At 50.9% G+C, this 19,312-nt stretch overlaps 10 protein-coding genes across 10 annotated transcripts; 8 read left to right on the top strand and 2 right to left on the bottom strand.

Moving 5' to 3' along the window:
* Nucleotides 1-124: 124 nt before the first annotated feature.
* On the top strand, nucleotides 125-3,598 carry FPOAC1_012964 (uncharacterized protein; the record flags this gene model as incomplete). The annotated part of the gene is made up of 3 exons (XM_044857307.1): nucleotides 125-543; nucleotides 595-801; nucleotides 850-3,598. 3 exons carry the CDS (start codon nucleotides 125-127, stop codon nucleotides 3,596-3,598), a joined length of 3,375 nt encoding a protein of 1,124 aa, XP_044701490.1.
* Nucleotides 3,599-4,343: 745 nt separating this feature from the next.
* On the top strand, nucleotides 4,344-4,779 carry FPOAC1_012963 (uncharacterized protein; the record flags this gene model as incomplete). The annotated part of the gene is made up of 2 exons (XM_044857306.1): nucleotides 4,344-4,734; nucleotides 4,775-4,779. The coding sequence occupies 2 exons, from the start codon at nucleotides 4,344-4,346 to the stop codon at nucleotides 4,777-4,779; spliced, it is 396 nt and encodes a 131-aa protein (XP_044701489.1).
* Nucleotides 4,780-5,273: 494 nt separating this feature from the next.
* On the bottom strand, nucleotides 5,274-6,942 carry FPOAC1_012962 (uncharacterized protein; the record flags this gene model as incomplete). The annotated part of the gene is made up of 7 exons (XM_044857305.1): nucleotides 5,274-5,457; nucleotides 5,535-5,555; nucleotides 5,714-5,734; nucleotides 6,035-6,055; nucleotides 6,138-6,158; nucleotides 6,294-6,404; nucleotides 6,689-6,942. 7 exons carry the CDS (start codon nucleotides 6,940-6,942, stop codon nucleotides 5,274-5,276), a joined length of 633 nt encoding a protein of 210 aa, XP_044701488.1.
* A 732-nt stretch (nucleotides 6,943-7,674) lies between these two features.
* On the top strand, nucleotides 7,675-9,204 carry FPOAC1_012961 (uncharacterized protein; the record flags this gene model as incomplete). The annotated part of the gene is made up of 1 exon (XM_044857304.1): nucleotides 7,675-9,204. One exon carries the CDS (start codon nucleotides 7,675-7,677, stop codon nucleotides 9,202-9,204), a length of 1,530 nt encoding a protein of 509 aa, XP_044701487.1.
* Nucleotides 9,205-10,016: 812 nt separating this feature from the next.
* On the top strand, nucleotides 10,017-10,544 carry FPOAC1_012960 (uncharacterized protein; the record flags this gene model as incomplete). Its single annotated transcript, XM_044857303.1, has 1 exon — nucleotides 10,017-10,544. The coding sequence occupies one exon, from the start codon at nucleotides 10,017-10,019 to the stop codon at nucleotides 10,542-10,544; it is 528 nt and encodes a 175-aa protein (XP_044701486.1).
* Nucleotides 10,545-10,693: 149 nt separating this feature from the next.
* FPOAC1_012959 (uncharacterized protein) lies at nucleotides 10,694-11,134 on the top strand (the record flags this gene model as incomplete). The annotated part of the gene is made up of 1 exon (XM_044857302.1): nucleotides 10,694-11,134. One exon carries the CDS (start codon nucleotides 10,694-10,696, stop codon nucleotides 11,132-11,134), a length of 441 nt encoding a protein of 146 aa, XP_044701485.1.
* Nucleotides 11,135-11,739: 605 nt separating this feature from the next.
* On the top strand, nucleotides 11,740-13,011 carry FPOAC1_012958 (uncharacterized protein; the record flags this gene model as incomplete). The annotated part of the gene is made up of 1 exon (XM_044857301.1): nucleotides 11,740-13,011. The coding sequence occupies one exon, from the start codon at nucleotides 11,740-11,742 to the stop codon at nucleotides 13,009-13,011; it is 1,272 nt and encodes a 423-aa protein (XP_044701484.1).
* A 650-nt stretch (nucleotides 13,012-13,661) lies between these two features.
* On the top strand, nucleotides 13,662-14,951 carry FPOAC1_012957 (uncharacterized protein; the record flags this gene model as incomplete). Its single annotated transcript, XM_044857300.1, has 1 exon — nucleotides 13,662-14,951. One exon carries the CDS (start codon nucleotides 13,662-13,664, stop codon nucleotides 14,949-14,951), a length of 1,290 nt encoding a protein of 429 aa, XP_044701483.1.
* A 1,533-nt stretch (nucleotides 14,952-16,484) lies between these two features.
* FPOAC1_012956 (uncharacterized protein) lies at nucleotides 16,485-17,612 on the top strand (the record flags this gene model as incomplete). The annotated part of the gene is made up of 3 exons (XM_044857299.1): nucleotides 16,485-16,552; nucleotides 16,660-16,909; nucleotides 16,962-17,612. 3 exons carry the CDS (start codon nucleotides 16,485-16,487, stop codon nucleotides 17,610-17,612), a joined length of 969 nt encoding a protein of 322 aa, XP_044701482.1.
* An 879-nt stretch (nucleotides 17,613-18,491) lies between these two features.
* On the bottom strand, nucleotides 18,492-18,987 carry FPOAC1_012955 (uncharacterized protein; the record flags this gene model as incomplete). The annotated part of the gene is made up of 2 exons (XM_044857298.1): nucleotides 18,492-18,883; nucleotides 18,936-18,987. 2 exons carry the CDS (start codon nucleotides 18,985-18,987, stop codon nucleotides 18,492-18,494), a joined length of 444 nt encoding a protein of 147 aa, XP_044701481.1.
* Between the last annotated feature and the right edge of the window lie 325 nt (nucleotides 18,988-19,312).

Here is a 19,312-nt window from a genome sequence, read left to right as displayed (position 1 = left end):
TTATATGTGGTCCACGTGGATTTGCAGTGTAGTGGGTCCGAGCCTTGCTCACAGAAATGAGGGGTATTCCAACTTTCCCACGTCATTCCACGGTATCGATCATTAGATGTGAGCCGGGACGGTCATGGAAGGACTCGGAGTCGCCGCCAACATAATCGCTGTCATCGACCTCTCCGCCAAGGTCGCGACGCTGTGCTTCCAGTATTCCAAAGATGTCTCTAGCGCCCGAGCGGATATCGAGCGTCTCCGCAACCAGGTCGAACACCTGGGGACTACTCTGCGGGCTACGCAGTGCCTGGTAGAAGGGACCAAAAGCTTGTCGCTTTCGATATCCAAGGGACTTGTTGGCTCATTCCGCAGCTGCATCGCCGACCTGGAGCGATTGGAGAAAAAGCTTGATCCAAATCCTGTACGTACCGCTATGCGGCGCTATGGCATTCGAGCACTCAAATGGCCATTTAACAGCAAAGAGGTCGACCAACTTCTGGCCGGTCTTGACCGTCACGAGAAAACCATCTTACTCGGACTCCAGGTTGATCAGACGTACGAGCACAGACAAATTCCCTGTCGCTACCGAGACTAACATATTACCAGGGCCATACTCGTCGACATGCATGAAAGGGTCAAACGACTGGGGCTTCAGCCGACCGAGGATGCCTCGGTTTCCCGCAAGCCCCATTTCATGATGCCGTTCACTCCTGACCCAGACTTTGTCCACCGCCCTATTATCGAAAAATGGATGCAAGACAAATACAGCCAACCCAGCCAGCGGATGGCTTTGGTCGGCATGGGCGGCTTCGGGTAATGAATCCTCGCTATTTCTCCATGCTGGCACTAACATGGTAATAGGAAATCCCAGCTGGCCATCCAGTTTGCACACCACGTCTATGCGGCTGAACCCGGAACCAGTGTATTCTGGGTGCATGGCCGCAGCAAGGCGACGTTCGAGGAGTCGTACCGCGCTCTTGCAGATGTTCTCGCCTTGCCTCGTCGGCACGAACCAGAGGTCAACGTGCTGGCACTCGTGCGTGACTGGCTGCAGAGGGATGACATCAATCCGTGGCTGATGGTCGTCGACAATGCCGATGATATCAAGCTATTCTTTCTTGACAAGGGACACGGTGACGCCTTACAAGATCGAGTTGCCTCGTATTTGCCCAAATCAACCAAGGGCAAGATTCTCGTCACATCGCGCAGCCTTGACGCAGCAGAAAAGCTAGTCGGTAGTAGCCAAGCAACGTTGCGAATCCCCACCATGGGAGAGGAGCAAGCTCTGGAACTTTTGCAGAGGAGGCTGGAAAACAAGACAGACGAAGCTGCAGCAAAGGATCTTGTCCGCACACTTGATTGCATCCCGCTAGCAGTAAACCAGGCAGCAGCATACATCAATCGACGCAGCCCACGAGTGACTACCAAGTCATATCTGAATGAATTTTACAGAAGTGAAAAGCGAAGAGATAGCCTTCTTCGCAGCGATAAAGGAGATCTTGGTCGGCAAGATGGGGTTTCCAACTCTGTTGTGGTGACGTGGCAGGTGACGTTCGAGCAGATCAGGCGGGAGCAACCGTGCGCCGCCAATCTTCTATCGTTGATGAGCCAATTTCAGGCTCAAAACATACCTGAGATCATGCTTCATAGCTACAACGACGACGGCGAAGACACCACGGCGGACGAGGGAAATGATGTAGACGGCATAGACACTGGAAGCAAAAGCGACGGTGAAAGCGAACGAACAGGCTTTGAGAACGATATGGACGTGCTGCGAGGCTACTCTCTTGTTCATATTTCGACGGTGGGGCTCTGTGAGATGCATTCGCTTGTCCAGTTCTGCACTCGCTCGTGGATCTCGGAATATGGTGACCCAGCAAAGTGGAGTCGGCTGTTCATGAAGCTAGCAGCCGACCATTTCCCCTCTGGCGCGTTCGAGACATGGGCCGTCTGTCAAAGTCTTCTTCCTCACGTCGAACCTTTAGTTGAGAGAAAGCCAAGAGAGGAGAGCATTGTTGCAAATTGGGCTGAAGTACTGACAAATATATCTTGGTACATGCTGATGATTGGCGAATACACACGAGCAGAGACGCTGGCAAAGGCAGCTGTTCAGGCAAGAATTTGCATCAATGGTCTCGATCATCCCTCGACGCTGGCCAGTATGGCCAACTTAGCTTCAACGTACAGCAACCAGGGTCGATGGGAGGAGGCAGAGAAGCTTGAAGTGGAAGTGATGGAGACGAGCAAGGCGAAGCTTGGGGTCGATCATCCCTCGACGCTGACCAGTATGGCCAACTTAGCTTCGACGTACAGGAACCAGGGCCGATGGGAGGAGGCAGAGAAGCTTGAAGTGGAAGTGATGGAGACTCGCAAGGCGAAGCTTGGGGTCGATCATCCCTCGACGCTGACCAGTATGGCCAACTTAGCTTCAACGTACAGCAACCAGGGTCGATGGGAGGAGGCAGAGAAGCTTGAAGTGGAAGTGATGGAGACGAGCAAGGCGAAGCTTGGGGTCGATCATCCCTCGACGCTGACCAGTATGGCCAACTTAGCTTCGACGTACAGGAACCAGGGCCGATGGGAGGAGGCAGAGAAGCTTGAAGTGGAAGTGATGGAGACTCGCAAGGCGAAGCTTGGGGTCGATCATCCCTCGACGCTGACCAGTATGGCCAACTTAGCTTCAACGTACAGCAACCAGGGTCGATGGGAGGAGGCAGAGAAGCTTGAAGTGGAAGTGATGGAGACTCGCAAGGCGAAGCTTGGGGTCGATCATCCCTCGACGCTGACCAGTATGGCCAACCTAGCTTCGACGTTTTGGAACCAGGGTCGATGGGAGGAGGCAGAGAAGCTTGAAGTGGAAGTGATGGAGACGAGCAAGGCGAAGCTTGGGGTCGATCATCCCTCGACGCTGACCAGTATGGCCAACTTAGCTTCGACGTACAGGAACCAGGGCCGATGGGAGGAGGCAGAGAAGCTTGAAGTGGAAGTGATGGAGACTCGCAAGGCGAAGCTTGGGGTCGATCATCCCTCGACGCTGACCAGTATGGCCAACTTAGCTTCAACGTACAGCAACCAGGGTCGATGGGAGGAGGCAGAGAAGCTATTTGTGGAAGTGATGGAGACTAGCAAGGCGAAGCTTGGGGTCGATCATCCCGACACGCTGACCAGTATGGCCAACTTAGCTTCGACGTACAGGAACCAGGGTCGATGGGAGGAGGCAGAGAAGCTTGAAGTGGAAGTGATGGAGACTCGCAAGGCGAAGCTTGGGGTCGATCATCCCGACACGCTGACCAGTATGGCCAACTTAGCTTCGACGTTTTGGAACCAGGGTCGATGGGAGGAGGCAGAGAAGCTTGAGGTGGAAGTGATGGAGACTCGCAAGGCGAAGCTTGGGGTCGATCATCCCGACACGCTGACCAGTATGGCCAACCTAGCATTCACTTGGCACAGTCAAGGCCGGCTTGAAGATTCTCTTACTTTGATGCAAGGCTGCGCTCATCTACGTCAAAAGAAGTTGGGCCACGCCCATCCGCACACTCAGTCATCAGTCGCAACGCTGCATTCATGGCAGGCTAGTCGTCTCGCGCTGGAAGGTGCCTCCAGTTATTAAATTCGTTTCCTAAGTAGAAACCTCGATTCAAGTCCACCTCCACCCAAAGGTCCATATCCTCCATAGTAAATATTAACTAGCTTAGCTGGCAAAGTAATCGATACGAATTTTACAGTTTTTTCAACGGAATTTCAATGATTGTAGCTTTCATGCAGAAGCATATGGCCATTGGAGTGTTGTAATCATAGACGATCTTCAAAGTTGGTCGTAGGCAGGGTCATTGAAGGCCTTATTTTCCAGGCACCAGGTTGTAGTTGCTCTAGGAAGAGGTCATATAGGCACTAGTGGCACACTGTGCATGCACCACGCTTAGTCCACTTTTGGGCATTTTTGGTAAAATTACAATGTCAACTTACTGACGCTGGACCCGCACCCTACTGTACGTATTGGATAACCAAGGTATTACGCTATACTGGGTGGAGCTTCATGCAATCAGTGACAAAGGACCGTCACTCGGGCGTCCGGGCCAAATTGGTCTTGAAGTTGTCCTAAATAACCGCTAGCATTATTGAGTCGAGGACAAAACGAACTTGAAAACAGCAGAAGAAAACAGCCTTTTATATGACAAGACAACGAATCGAAAACATAAATAGTCCTCGTCACGGTACACTGAACTACATATTATATTGTATATGAGTGTGAATGTAATGCCAGACGTCATTCTTATCATTGGGGCCTTGTATTAAGATAGCCTCATCGAAACTTTCTTTTGGCTATTGAAGTATTACGAAGCCAACCGATTAAAATGAGTTCACCCCCTAGCGTCCCTTCGCCACGCCGCATTCTGCAGCCTCATACAATGACTGTTGAGCAGTTACCCCATTTCCTACAAGAGATGAATCAAATGCTTGCACTAGAAAACGAAAAGCTGCACCAACAATGCGCTTCCCTCAACACATCAGTCGACCAAATGGAGGCTGTACTGGATTTGCAACAGCGCCTTATCCGTTTGGGAGAGGAACATATAACCTTGCTCGAGGAAATACTCCAGAGGCCGTCAACTGAGGCAACGAAGGCGACCCCACCAACGAATTTGCTGCCTCATGTCGTTGAGCATCAGTTCCAGCAACAGATCTGCAGCTCACCTCTAGACACGCCGCCCAGCTTGAGACTTGACTCCAATCAATTCGAAGACAGTAGGTCGTTTGCGGCTGTCGTGCCCGGGGATCACTACAGACTAGACCTTGCTCAGGACCATTCGGAGATGTTGCAACGGTGCACTGAGTCGGAGGCTTTGGCATACTTAGCATCTTACTGTTAGTTGTGTTTGAATTGAATGAGGGGGGGGACAGATCTATCCTTTTTTATCGCTTCTGCAATAACAGCCTGTGACGTATATCTCAACGGTCTCTGTCGTGAGGTGACTCAGTACAGCCTGTACATATGTTTCAGCACGTGGATGTGATTCGCGATTCTAGTTAGCCCAACCTTTGGTATAAAGTATAGTTATTCTTTTATTTAGTGTGACGTGATCTTCCTTTTCCGGTCCACTTGATTAACTTTCACAGCGCGTTGTGTCACCAATCCATCCCTCCCATATATGTCCACATATTCATTCATTCACTGGCTCACTTACTCGCACAAAAACATGTATGAAGATTTACTTGAAATACCTGTGCCTATTCATTTCCATCGTTTTCGGTGCTGGTTGTCAACCCTCCAACATTCATCAACACTATCCCTGTACCCCATTGTTCCCTTGTCCTGCCCGGTTGTTGTTCGTCAAGTTGGAAGGATCGACAGAGTCCAATCCCATGTGAAAAGCTGTCTGATTTGTGGATCCTTGCGTAAGAAGGTTGGGCTGCTCCTGAGCTAAGTGTACTATGCTACTGGAGAGCTTAAGTGGTAGTTGGTCCATGCTTTGGATCCTGTTAGTGATCTAGAGGAGAAAACGGATGGACGGGTTGGCAAGAGTCAGGATGTGACCAAAACTTACCGGCTGTCCACTTGATGCGTACTTGTGAAAGACGTTAGTCAGAGGGAACATAGCAGAAAAGCAGGAAAGCAGGAAAGAAAGGTACAAAAGTGATGAGAAACGAAAATAAAGTAAAAGAGAAAGAAGAGAAAAAGAAGCGAGCTAAGAGAAACACTGGCTCAATAGCTCTGATAACTCACGTTGTCACGAGTTCTTCCAGTCTACGGTATGGGAAAGCTGTCAGCATCCGGCCATCCGTCGGCGTAAAAGCAGCTTTGGAAGTGCTACAAGGCGTCCATCTACTCACGTCTGAAGGTTCTCACCCGACCTAATCGATAGTGAAGGCATACGTCAACCAACGAACATTCTCCGACCACAGGAGAAGGGGTCAGAAACACCAAGCATGCTCGGACCCTATGTAACTCACTGGCGAGATAGATGTTTCAACCTGTACATGAACACGGTGTTAGAGATGGACGTCCGCCAGCAGTAATGACCGTGATACTTTGGAGGATACTTACACGGCGTCAGCCTTTACTTGTCTGCCACACAAGATCAGAAAGGTCAGTTTCCAACATGTCCACAGCGATTATCGATCGCCGAAAGGCTTGGGAGACCGCTTACCTTTTCTTTTGTTCCTCGAACCTGCAGAATTCAAACCAGTTTCGTCAGCAACACTCTTGGAAGGATGTCAACGCGGAAGCAAACGTAGTCCTACACGCGCCCAACGTCTGTCCAAAAAAAGAACAATTGGGCTACATTGGTGCAGGGCTAACTCACCCATGAGATAGGGATGTTAACTGAGACTGGACATCAGATAGGATTTCCATAATGGCGCCAATGGTTTGCGGCATTGGCTCCTCATCATAGGAATATTGACCGAAGCTACCTCTATGGTATTAGTCAGCCTATGTCGGGGCAAGCTGAAGTTGGAGAGGCAACGGGGAGGAACAGGAATAGTCAAATCAAGCAGATTAGGGACATGATCGCCGGAGATGGATGGAATGGGAAAAGGCACAACGAATCTGGCTTCGAGAATACACAATTGGCCAAAACAGGTGGACAAGCAAGTAGGGGTGAAAAGTGAAAAGTGAAAAAGTGAAAAAGTGAAAACAATGAAAAGAAAAGGGAAGAGGGTGAGTAGGTATGTAAGGGAAAGCAGAAACAGGACAAACTCTTCATCAGGATAAAGCAAATCATCATCTTCGACGTCTTCGGGAGTACCAACAAACTGTGGCTGCCGATCATAATGGTGGTGAGCTGGAATCTTTCTTTTTTGAGGAACTCCGTTGAAAGACTGCTGGTAGGGCCTCTGCGAGCTAGGTTGAACACCCTGAGGCACCAGGGCAGCAGTCGATTTGTGCTTTCCTCGGGTGCGGCTCGTGGGCATACGCAGCTGGCCCGGGGCCGAGGACGGCGCTAGCGCCATATGGCGCTGCCGGGCGTGGGCTTGGGCTTGTCTGGTCTTTGAAGGGTCCATGGAATGTGAGATGAAGAGATGGACTCGCGAGGAGCGTGACAAGATGGAGACAAAGTGGAAAAGGAAAAAAATAGGCAGGTCAAATGATAAGTCCGTAGACAAATCACCAGACAGATGAGTTGACGAGTGAACAAGTTGACGAGTGGACAAGTGGACAAGTGGCCGAATTAAGATGCCAAAGCCTCTATGCCGGAGTCAATTCAACTTGCAACAGGCAAACGCACAACGAAGGATGTGCCAAACGTCCAATTCTCTTCTCCACCACACTTTTATATATGAACAAAGTGGCCGTTACCGACAGTCTGGTACCGTGAAGTAGCGGTTGAATTTGGACGGAAACCCGTTGGATGACTGTTTTTTTTTTCCAATTCTTTCTTGGTTCTAGGATCGACTATGGATGGAGTAACACCGACATCACCGCTCGTCTGCGCAGCGACGGACCAACAGCCCTTACGGACGAAATGGGCCATTCTGTTGCAAGAAACCTGCGAGTCCAGTTCAGGACCCGACACTCGACCCATTCGATCTCGTCGTTCGCTCAAAAGCCCGGCCTGCTAGGTCCCGATAAGGGTTCGGGAAGATGACGGCCGGGGATCGATCGATGATGGCCCTTCTTCGTCTCTGCCTCCATTTCGACTCCAGAGACTGTCATACGAACAGGTCAAAAGAATCCTCCAAAACATGGCGCCCAAGAAGACTCGATCCAACCACAATCTTGTTCTGAGACCAGCAAGACAACGGAAGCAGCAGGATAGGGCAAAGCCGTGCAAGGTCACAAAGTCCTACAAGGCCACGAAACCGGCACCGAGGCCGTCGCCCCGCGTACGCAGCCTTCGCAGTAGAAGACGACCCGGTGATGGATCACCTGTGTCTGGAGCCTCGCCGGCTCAACCCCAGATTACCGTTGCTGGCGATGAGTCGGAGTCCGAAGATGAAGATGAAGACAAAGACGAAGACGAAGGCGGAGATGGAGACGACGGCGCGAGTGTCTGGGACGTCCCCAGAAGTCCAGCGCCGAGGGAGACGCAACGTCGGAGTCGTCGGGGTCGTCGTAGTGTTCGCTCTGATGCGGATAAGCCCGTAGCTCGACGCCAGAACGATGCCGCCCCAGGCACCTATGCAGTTGATCCTGTTCGCGTCGCTGAGCGTACCAACGATCATGTCAGCGACGACGATGAAGGTGGCGACTATAAACAAAAGCACCGAGGCCAAGCCCGCCGAGCCCGCGGCCGCAATCGTCGTCGTGGGTTTGACGATCAAGGCGAACCGGCAGAACCAAACAGGAATGCCGCCTCGCACCACCTTGGCGACCATGAGGTGGCACACGAGCAGAGCGCTGCGATACCGTACACTTCTATGGAGGACGGAGATGCGGAAGGTGAGCCGTGGGGCGAACCGACGGCACCTCTCGCTCCTATGGGTACGGCTGGTCCGATGGATGCTGCAGTTGACATGGCCCACTGTGATGAGGTAAGGTCCATGGATATGACGACGGGGACGGAAGACGATGCCTGGATGCACTCGGCTATCATGGAGTTTGGTGACATGGCGGATATGCCAGGTGCGCAGCACTGGGGTGACATGCTGGAGTTTGATGCCGACAACATAGATATGCACATGGATGTGGACTTGGACATGGGCCTGATGGATCAGTTTGGCAACGGGCAGCTAGCCATCGACATGATGGGTCTTCCCTCAGCCGGCCCTGGTGTCGTTCCTGCGGTGTCCACAGAAGTCGGAGGAAACCAGGACGACCTTGGACTGGTGCAAGGCGACGGCGGCGACGCTAACGGTGATGGTGATGCGGATGGTGATGCGGATGTCAATGCCGATGCCGATGCTGGCAATGGCACCATCAAAATGTTACAGCCCAGTGCTGTTACTGCCAGTGGCAGCCGCGTATTCTCCACCCAGTCCAGTGATGGTGCCCTTGGAGTACAGGCGCAGCGTCTGCTGGACGAGACGCATCCTAGCCCACGGTCGATCGGCGTTCCAGGCTGGCCCGACACTCTGGAACATACCACAACTGCGGTTAAGGACGGAGAACGGCCGGCTCGTTTTGCTGGAAACCAGCTGTTGGCGATCATCGCTAAAGCATTGTCCCAGATGGACAGCTACGGAGATGTTGAGCCAGATATCGGCGATAAAAGTTGTTGGCCAATGCAAAGTCGAGACATGATCGGTATGCCGTTCGCGATGCCGGCTTGTTGAGTACGGACTACCTCCGGCTTGCATCGTCCTTCACTCGCTTGCCCATCACTGTGCTTCTTTCGCCTCTGTTTTTCCGTCAGTCGTTCATTCGGGAATCGAGAAAGAAGAGGAGCAGAGACGAAGGGGGCAAGACAGGTATCGGAGTGTCTCTCTCTGTCTCTCTCGACAGTACGACATGATGGATGGAGGAAACAAGGATAGAATTAGAATAGAAGAAATGAACAGAATGAAGATACCGTACTCGTTGCATTACTTGTTGGTTGAGTGATTTATCAAGCAAGGCAAAACTCTTGCCGTGGTGGCTTGTCTCCTTCCACTGATCTACGCGGTCAGGCACGCGGTCAGGCACGCGGTCAGGGGCAATTGATTTCACCTAATCAAACGATGGGATGGCTCGTGCACATATTGAGTGGGGGGCCCGGGGGACCGGCTTACCATAATTTCGCGCCAGTCAGCAATAAAAAGAGATGGACTATTACAACAATGCTTGCTACATGGGAAATTGATCGCCAAGTCATTACACGGATCGAGATGACAGAATATACTACAATTACTTCCTTCCTTCCATCCATCTCAAGCTACACGTGGCATGTAGCGACAGCATGTCGACAGCAATGTCCAGATGGGCATAATAGAGCCTGCGGTGTATTTGATGTGACTGGCAGAATGTTACTCAAGATGACCAATAAAGTTTGATTACCGGTATGTCGAGTCGACATTGTCGACGATGATAGCTAGCCAACAGATTGTGGAGCATGCATGGCTTGCTCGAGCAGAGTGAGAGAGAGAGAAGAGGCCAGAACCAGACAATCATGACTACGTTTACAGCAGAAACCATACAAAACTCATGGCCACCAAAGGAAGCACAGAAGTCCATCATCCACGTCTCGTCCCATGCGGCCAAAAAAAGAGTTGTTCGTTCGATGTTTAAGTATTGGTTACTGCGCCGCAGTAGAATGTCTCACTGCTGCACCATATACGTCCGCTCTCAAGCCACCATGAACGTCAGAGGCTTGGCGCACAAACAAAACGTAAGACCACCGCCTATCTTGCGTTCAATTTTTCTGCGCAGATCGAACTCGCAAAAGCATCATCATCAGCAGGATCGGGCTCTTGAGACTGGAGCTGATCGAGGACATGGTCCGCAAGCGGCCGGAAAAACAATGGACGCTAATTCTTGGTTTGAGCGGATGGACATAGATCAGGAGGAGGCGCCGAGAGACACAGAGATGGTTATACCAACGATTGTGATACATCCGCCATCAGACGATGATTGTGATATGCAGGAGGAGACAATGGATGTGGAGATGGTCTGTACTGAGGATGAGTCGCAGCTATAGGGTAGGCAACTCAATTGGAACACAGCATCTGGACATATTCTGGCGCGTCAAAGAAGGGTGTTTGCGGCCCGGATGGACTGACAGGTTTGGCAAAAGCCCAAAGAGCCGTCTTGGGTGTGCATAAAACTGCACTACCGCCATGTTCGGAGATGTCTGCATCGCGAGCTCCTTTGGATCCGATGGCTCGTGGTGAATACATGAAACTGGACGAAAAGAGAGCCTTGCAACGCAGTGTACTGGACAGGGATAGGGAGCATGGCACCGGGAAAGAAGCCAAACCGTGGGAGAGACTCAAGAGGCTAGCGAAGACGCCATACAAAAGAACAAATCGTTACCTTCAGGTACCAGATTCCAGACCAGCTCAATCGGTCGTGCACTCTGCAGCAAGCCATCCTCTCGATACACCATCACGTGTTACGGAGGACAGAACCAGGTCGACAACTGAAGACCATCGCAAGGAGGATGGCCGCATATTTATCCACTTCACCCACAATCATCCATGTAGAGAAGACGGAGAGGATGAGGATCTCCGCTGCCTGTGGATTGATTTCAGCGATGATGAAGCCGATGGCCAAGTGATCCGCACATGAAGACACCGCCCCAGTGATGATTCGACCGAGGCCAGCTTGAATAGTATGTACCAGGTATAGCCATGAAGGGCCTTGGCTAGTGTAGCTGAGGCCAGCGTGTCTAGGCTTTGTAGATATTGTAATATGCCGCCTCATCACCTCGTGAGGAGCTGCTGTTGTCGGTTTACTAGCCTGGTATCAATGAATGTAGATCTGACCAGCATATCATTGCCCGTAGGGCGTCGCGTCGAGAGTTGTCATAGATGAACCGTTACTGAATTCTCTCCAGCCATAGACTCGTAGAGATAAAAGACATCGCTGCCCAACTCCTGAACGCTCTGTTTGCTTTGGCAAGGTTGGCACGGCTTGACGCGACGTGAAAACGGGTCTCGTTCGCGTTCAGCCATTGTAAGATAGATGTCACAGTACAGAGGCGTGATTATTCCAACTGCATTGTATTGCATACAAGCCACAGCTTGGTTTACATGCGGCCCTTCCTCATAACAATGCAGAGGACCCACCCACCAAGGCACTAGATCCTTTGACCTGGGAACTTCTTTTCAATCTCCCGTCCCCGTGTGGACTTTGTATCAACAACGCATCGCATCAGCTACACATACTTCATAATGGAAACGTATCGTGGTTATGTACAAACACCAGCCGATGCCATTCGACTTTTGGAAGCCTGCCGATTAGGCGTTTTGCCCCGTTTGCAACGACGACTTTCGGGAAAAGAGCGGCAATCGATTCGATCTGGTTCTGTTTTTGTCTGGGATGAGCGGGAAACTGGTATGAGAAGATGGACTGATGGCAAGTCATGGAGTGCCAGTCGGATTGCAGGAGGCTTCCTCATATACCGTGAACTGAAAGCCAAGCGAGGCGGATTCTTCTCTACTAATCGAAGAGGTGCGGATAAAACTGCAGACTCCGATCGCGGTTGTGATGGGTACCAGGACTATGGAGAGTCTGGGAGGCAACGATACAAGGCAGACGGTCTTGTGAAGCAGTCGTTCAGCATCACCACCTCCTGTGGCAACCACTTTCACCTCATCTCGTACTACTCCTGGCTTCAGCATGGCCAATCTGGTCTTCAGCGACCGACAAACGACCCTGAATTGCGAAACATCGTTCCCCCCAAACACATTTACACCAAGTCCAGTATGGACAAGTTCAACACCACACCCGCTCTCACTCGCGAGCCGATGCAGCAGCCTCCTTACGTCGCTCCTCAGCCTCGTCAACAACCTCATGCTGTCGACGGTCAGCCTGGATATAGCCGGACTCCTTCTCCTGCAGCTACTCCTCCTTACACGCGTCGCGTCTCCCACTACCCTCCCACTGCTCTCCAACAATACCCGCCACATGTCAGCTATCCAGACCTGCCTCTCCCAAACTACGCCAACACAGCTGTTTACGAACAGCCTGGGCTTCTTTCTGTCCTGCCGGCCAAACCTTACACAGAAAACGCTTCACAGCACTACTCGCATCCTACTCTTCCCGGAACGCACGAACGCTCTCGCGACCAGCATCTTAAGTCAGTCGGCCAGAGCGCCGTAGGTGATGCTCCATCGAGTACTTCCCACACTTACCAAGTAGCACTACCAAGTCCCGGCGCTTTGGCCAACGGTCCTACCGGTGCTTCCTTGGCGGCAATTGGCACACCTTCTGGTAGAACCGTGAGTGTTGGGCCCCCCGGAAACTCTCACTTCTATGTATCGCGACCGTCTGCCCTTGATGCTGTGCTGCACCACACCCCCACTGCTGGCGAGAGTGGCAGCGCCAAGCCTGGCAACGTTACGAGCAGTCCTCGGGCGTCCGGTGCAAGCGTACTGGAGACGGGTGGTTCTAGCGAGGACGCGAAAGCGTTGAAGTTGTTGGACCGCAGGTTTTGTATCTGATCTAGCAGAAGGAACGGCCCGCAGTTTTTGAAGACCCATCTTAGAATGATTCAAGCTGGTCTGGACACTTTCATCTGGGGCTGTATCAGATTGGGAGGGAGGGGGGTGTTGTTTCTACACATCATGCGACTGAAACACGTTGTGGAAATTGGGGAACACAAATTTCAAGATAACGTATTGTGTCTGTCTACCGGCAAGTCCGAGCCAACATATCGTTTGGCCCATCCGGGGGTATTTCAGAGAACCCCACCACAATGTCAGACGTGCGGAGTCGCTAACCGTTGGCGACGGATTTTGGTGGTGACGCGATTCTTCTCTTGCCCCCACCCCCCCTGCGTATGTAATTGGTATCCAGGGAACTTTAAGAACAGGCTCATCTCCCACCTGGACATTCTGCGTTTTCACCTGCTTCCCTAGCTTTGCTCTATTTCATCTATCCTCACCGTTTTAAAGTACTTTTCGTCTCCTCCTCCTCCTCCTTCTTTCCCCTTTGGTACTGTTACGTCTCTATTAGAGACCCCATCCGTTGTGTTTGCGGCAAGTACCATAAAAACCTACCAAGGATACCAGAACTTATATCTCTCCTCACACAACGGTACATCTTCCTGATCCCAGATCCACTGTTTCGCGAATCATTCCGCTCTGCAGAAATGTCAACCACTTCGAGGCGAGAGAATGAAGGTCCCGCATGTGATAAACGTTCTGCTGTCGACCCTTCAGGACCGCATCGGGAACGCCTCCATCAATACCCCAAGAACTCTCTCCGTGATCTTCTTCAGATAAACCTCGACAAAGGGCTATTCAGACAACCCGTACAGTGGGTAGATTTGCACGCTCGACTACTCGGTACGCAATGGGAGGAATTACCGCCATGTGATACACCTGGCCCTATAGTGGTCAAAGGCACGCAACCTTCGCGAAGTCATCTTGACCCGTCAGAACCCGCCCAGGCTCTCTGCAACGCGCTTACAGACATTATCCAGCCTGATCTGGACCCTGCTCGCTTATCTAATGCTATTAAAACCGGCCTAGGGACACTATGGCCGGCGGTCTTCAGCAACTCAGGCCGCCTCCCCGAACTCGATCTGTACTTTGGCGACCACGTTTACTTGAGTGCGGTGCAAGTGAAGGCCATATGGCATCTCCCCTGTGACGGGGCAAAGTCTCACTACTCTTCACCCGCACCAGCTTCAACACAACCTGCAGGTTGTTCCGACACGTCAACACAATCCCCATCCAGTGATAACTACACTACCGGTCCCGCGATTGCCTACATCAGCAAGGAAGAACTGGCGTTCAGGCGAAGCAGACCGTTCGAAGTCCACGAGCATCCGGAAACAAAACAGAACGAGCCTGTCATCCACCTTGGGGAATTAATAGCTCGCAAGCTTGTCCCTTCAAACATGGACCGCGATGCGTATCTTGTCGCCGTATTTCTCGGGATGGCGCAGGCGCACTTCTACAGTCCGCCACCTGCTGCTAACAAAGGTAGACCGACGATTAAACTAAAGGAAGGCATTCCGCCATGTCCGGACTTTCGTGATCTCAAATTAAGGATCGTCACCCACAATACCGAGACATCAAGCTTTATCGTCTACACCGGACATGTGACGAGCAGATTTCTGCAAAAGTTCCACGATCCTTCTTACGCTTGCCCCAATGATGACAATGCTTCCTCGTCTGGCATCAAGATCGAATACACCCGAGTTCCTGTATGGCCAATCCTGGGCCTACGCGAAAGGCTCGGCAAAGCTTTGGGCGACGAGATTGTCGGGGCTTTCAACCAAGATGAGATGAAAACGTGGGAGAAAGATCCTGGGGAGAAGCGTGGGGAGAAGCGAAAGCGGGATCTGTGTCCAAAACTTCCCATCGGCGACAAGAATGTCTCGAGTGAGAGAGACAAACGCCGGCGTGGCCCGCAAAAGGGAGGTCAAGCATGAAGTCCATCATAGGTGGTAATGATGGCTTGTAGCCGGCATTGGACTGTCGCATCTGCTATCAGGTACATCTCTCCATGACGAGACGGTAACAAGAGGTCGTACGTGGCACATCACCGCATTTCCCTTTGTCTAGGAAGAGCTATGGGACCTGCAAGATATCGTCCAGGAGAGGATTATTTAAAGGGGATTTAGAGTGATTGTTGAGCTATGTTTCTTCCTTTCTTGGATGTATATATACACTTAGAGACCGATTACTATATATTTCCTTACGTTTATTTAGAGTAAAAATACCGGTTGATAGTCACCGTAAGAACGCTTGCTCATACCCAAATCTCGTGATGTGCATGAACATGGCAGCATACATAGTTCGAGAAACGCAGTTGACGCTAGCTCACCCCAAGTGTGGAGTCAGATTTATTTTTAGATAATTAACTAACGTTACCGAATCGGACCACCCCGCAAACCCGTGTTAGTGGCCGATTGGACTCAAATCGCCCGCTAATAACCTCTTTAGGAAACTAAAACATTTGCTGTCCTTTTACCCACGAGACTCCAGGTCTCTCAGTATTTCGCAGTGCAGCATTGAGCAGCCGCACCTTCCCCGGTTGAAAATTACACAATGTTATTAAAATCCGTAACGAGACAGCTGGTGTACATGGCTCTACCTCAGCGTTCTCCTCTCCATGTATGGCGTTGTTGGTGTAAAGCATGACGAGACCGGCACCATTGTCGACCCTGATGTCGTCGCCGAGACTTGGACTCTCCTACTGCTGCTCAGTCTGAGTGGTACAGTCGCAGCCCAATTGATAGGCAAATAGACCAAGTCTACCATTCTGAGAAACGTTCACTATACCATTCATCCCTTAAAAGAAAGAAGGAAGGAAGAAAGGAGAGTGCTTACAGGAGATACACTTTGATGGCTAACGAGTCAATCACGCAGAGATTGGTTGTTCGATATGTGGTCCTGTTTGGCAATCTCACAAACACTCTCCTCATCAAATCGGTTGATACGTTGACGAAGCACCTAAAGGAGGCATACAGCCTTTCCACAGGTTAGCTCTGGAATAGCATGCCCGATGCCGAAATGGCTACGTAATAGTTTGCGTTCGCAGCAAGTATTAGCGTGTGTTGCGGATGACCTGCAAGTATGGCTCTTTCTTCATTCGCATTGTCTATGTGGAGTGCGATCGAAAACCTGGAAGAAGCTCATGTCTTCTCGGTCGGGACAAAACGCTCTCCCTCAACCTAGCAACAGCAGTACCAGTGGGTGTCGTGTTTATCCTCACCAATCGCGTGGCCTCGGCTCGACGGCCAAGAGCGCGGCGTAATCGCTAATAGTAAGCTGCTCTCCTACCCTGAGATGCGATATCCGGGAACCTTTGTAATCTATGTATCACATGGCGAAAGTCGATCGTGGAGCAAGGGGATTCAACGTGACACTGACTACCTCTGATCGCATTATAAATATGGCCAGCGGCACATTCTATTCGAGAGGTTTGACAGAGCATTCCTCTTTTCCTCTTCACACATAAAATGTCTTTTCACGCGAACGCGGCAAAATCGACCCCATCCGCCATGCCCCATGATGATGGCCTAACAGAGTAGGTATAGGCTGAGGAAATCGGAGTAAGTACCATAGACGCTCTATATTTGACTCTATTTCACTAACTTCAATCGTTTCCTTTGGCAGAATCTTATGCTTACCAAGCCAGCGAAAAATCGAGTTCCTAGTTGGTGAACACGAGACGCTGTATACCTTTCCATTAGAACTCTTTACCGAAGAATCCACCAAACTCGCCGCAAAAGCAGAGAAGGAGGCGGGTGATCTCAAGGATACATTGAGACATTGTACTGAGAAGACTTTCGGTCGTCTTTTTCAAGCCCTCACGATCCTTGACTATCGCGAAGAGGTGCCGGCCGACATCCTTACGAAGGAAACAACAGACGCCCAAGAAAAGGTTGGACATCGCACCTGTCTCAGGATGTAGCTCTTTTGCTCATGTTTCTCAGCCCGTCTTGGTTAAAGAAGAAGACAACCGCCGTGATGGTTCGACTGTCAACAAAGACCACCTCAAGCTAGTCGTTCCTGATAAACTCCCGTATTCCATGGCATCATACAAGGAGCGATGGAAATCTTTCGAAACTACAGGATCAGAGCCTTGGTCCCTCGATGCGTACAAGCACGGACTCAGAGTTACCGCCATCAACTCCTTTCTTCGGCCACTGCGGAGCTCAGGTTACCCTGGTGGCATGGTATGGGAGCCCGATGCATGTGGAGATGTTGGCAAGTCGTATTTTCCCGTATTCATGAGTCATTTTGAGCTATTCAAAATCGCAAATGAATTAGGACCCGGACTGATCAGTGAAATGGCCTTATATCGTCTCAGAGTCAGACTGAGTACATATGTGGTGCATGAGGTTGCGTTTCCTGACTTGATCCGATTTACCGTCGAAGTATACAAGACCACGGCACCAGGCAACCCGGCAAGAGCCATCATATCGAACTTTGTTGCATGTTTTCATCAACACATGTTTCATTATAAGGGCTTCATCACGGCCTTGAGGGAGGTGGACGATCTTTTACTGGATGTCCATGGTTACTTTGATGAGAAGTATTCTCCATCCACTGCCCTGCGCGCGAAGAGGCAGAGAACCAAGTAGACGTTCTTGGGCGGTGTCGTTCCAGCAGGAAGATCGCCATCGCTTCACAGAAATACTCATTGCGGAGGGTCCGTTCAGTGTAACTAGGACGTTTAGGAAGATTCTACCAAATAGAATTGCGTCACAGGTAGAGCTGAGACACCGACCGTGATTTTCCGAAGTGAACGTATAGCACGTGGGACTAGGATCTAACCAACTATGCCAGACGCCACTTGCTAATGATACCAAGATCGCACACCTCCGTGGTCTAGTACGCAGGGTTATTATCCGAGTGTCGGAAGACATGAGAAGCACAGTTGTGGGAAATGGCATGGTAATGAACATGCATGCTAACAGAAACGTATGGGGAGGTGCTAAACTGGATGGTGTCCTTGCCGACCGAAACTACGATACTTATCGATCTAGTCTACTGAGAGGGTTAGCTTTATGAACCTGCTCCAGGGTTCCTCTTGGCTCCAATTGTCCGATACTGCCAAACATATGCTACGAGGATAGAGAGCTTCTGAGCACTGGACTTTAGCGCCCGGGAATAGGCTTGGTTTTGATACTCTCTACTGACATTCGCCGACTTCTTTGGTCACCCCTAACAGAGCCTTCTCAGACGCAGTCTCAAATATGGGACAGGATGGGGGGAAGATGACTACGTCGGGACAGCTTTCGCCGATAAACTAAACAGCGTAGACAAAGAATACATTGTTGTAGCGGAAAGGGGGATGGCATGAAGAGGAGCCATAGGGAGAAAAGTATTTTGTATAGCAAAAAGAATTTCACTAATTGTGTAGGTGTGACCCATGCGAGCTCGAAGATGGCTTCTCCCGCAGCTCTAGTCTGTCTCAGTCTAGCTAGCAACGTAGCCTACAACAAGACCAGCAAGCTTACTCAGCGCCTCTTATCCTGTAGAACCCCCCCCAGTATATCATAGATCTCGTACTTTATGTCTTCGATATCAGCTGCCATATCTTCTATTGCCTCTGCCAACGCCTCGAGTCTGCTACTTAGAAAGTGGAGGCGGTGCTGGCCTCGCGAGCCGCTGTCGACGTCTCGATGGCGCGTGTAGGGCGTCGGAGACTCGTCTGAGCCGGAGAATCTGTCGTCCTCGACCTCCGAGAACGCGCTGCGTTCAACAGGCCTTATGCGTCTGTACCTCTGACTCAGAGTTGATTGGGGAACTGTAGGTGTTTGCGGAAGTGAGTTTCCATCATCCCCTTCAGAGTCGGGGACGATGAAGCTATCGGAATCACTGCTATGGCTCGAACCATCGTCGCTATACTCTACAGGATATTAAGAACTAACACTACGCAATTTTGTAGCTCATACCCATACCTAAAGCTTCGTGGTTGTGAGGTTGGTGATGCATCATCAGACGGTGTGCCATGGTTATATGGCTACTGGTAAGACACAGGTGCTACTCTTAGCCTAACGAGAGCTTTACGATATCGAGGGGACTTCTGTCAACTATATACCCCAAGTACATTGCATGTATTGTTGCGCTGTTTGCCTGCAAGGCGATATAGTCGTACTACCCCAAAGTCAATTGGTGGTTCAGGCAAAAACTGGCGCTTACTTTCGCTGAGATATCGTGTGTCCATGTTATGTGAGGCATAGTAGGTATGGAATGGCGCTTATGATGCTGTGTCCACTTCCAGCCCGGCAACAGTCATCTAATTCACGTCGCAGTAGCATGCACAGGTTTAGAGGCT

The sequence above is a fragment of the Fusarium poae genome (genome assembly GCF_019609905.1).
Source record: "Fusarium poae strain DAOMC 252244 chromosome Unknown contig_1, whole genome shotgun sequence".
Classification (NCBI taxonomy): Eukaryota; Fungi; Ascomycota; class Sordariomycetes; order Hypocreales; family Nectriaceae; genus Fusarium; species Fusarium poae.
The sequence above is the reverse complement of the archived record's forward strand: the minus strand, read 5'-3'. Positions and strand labels throughout refer to the sequence as shown.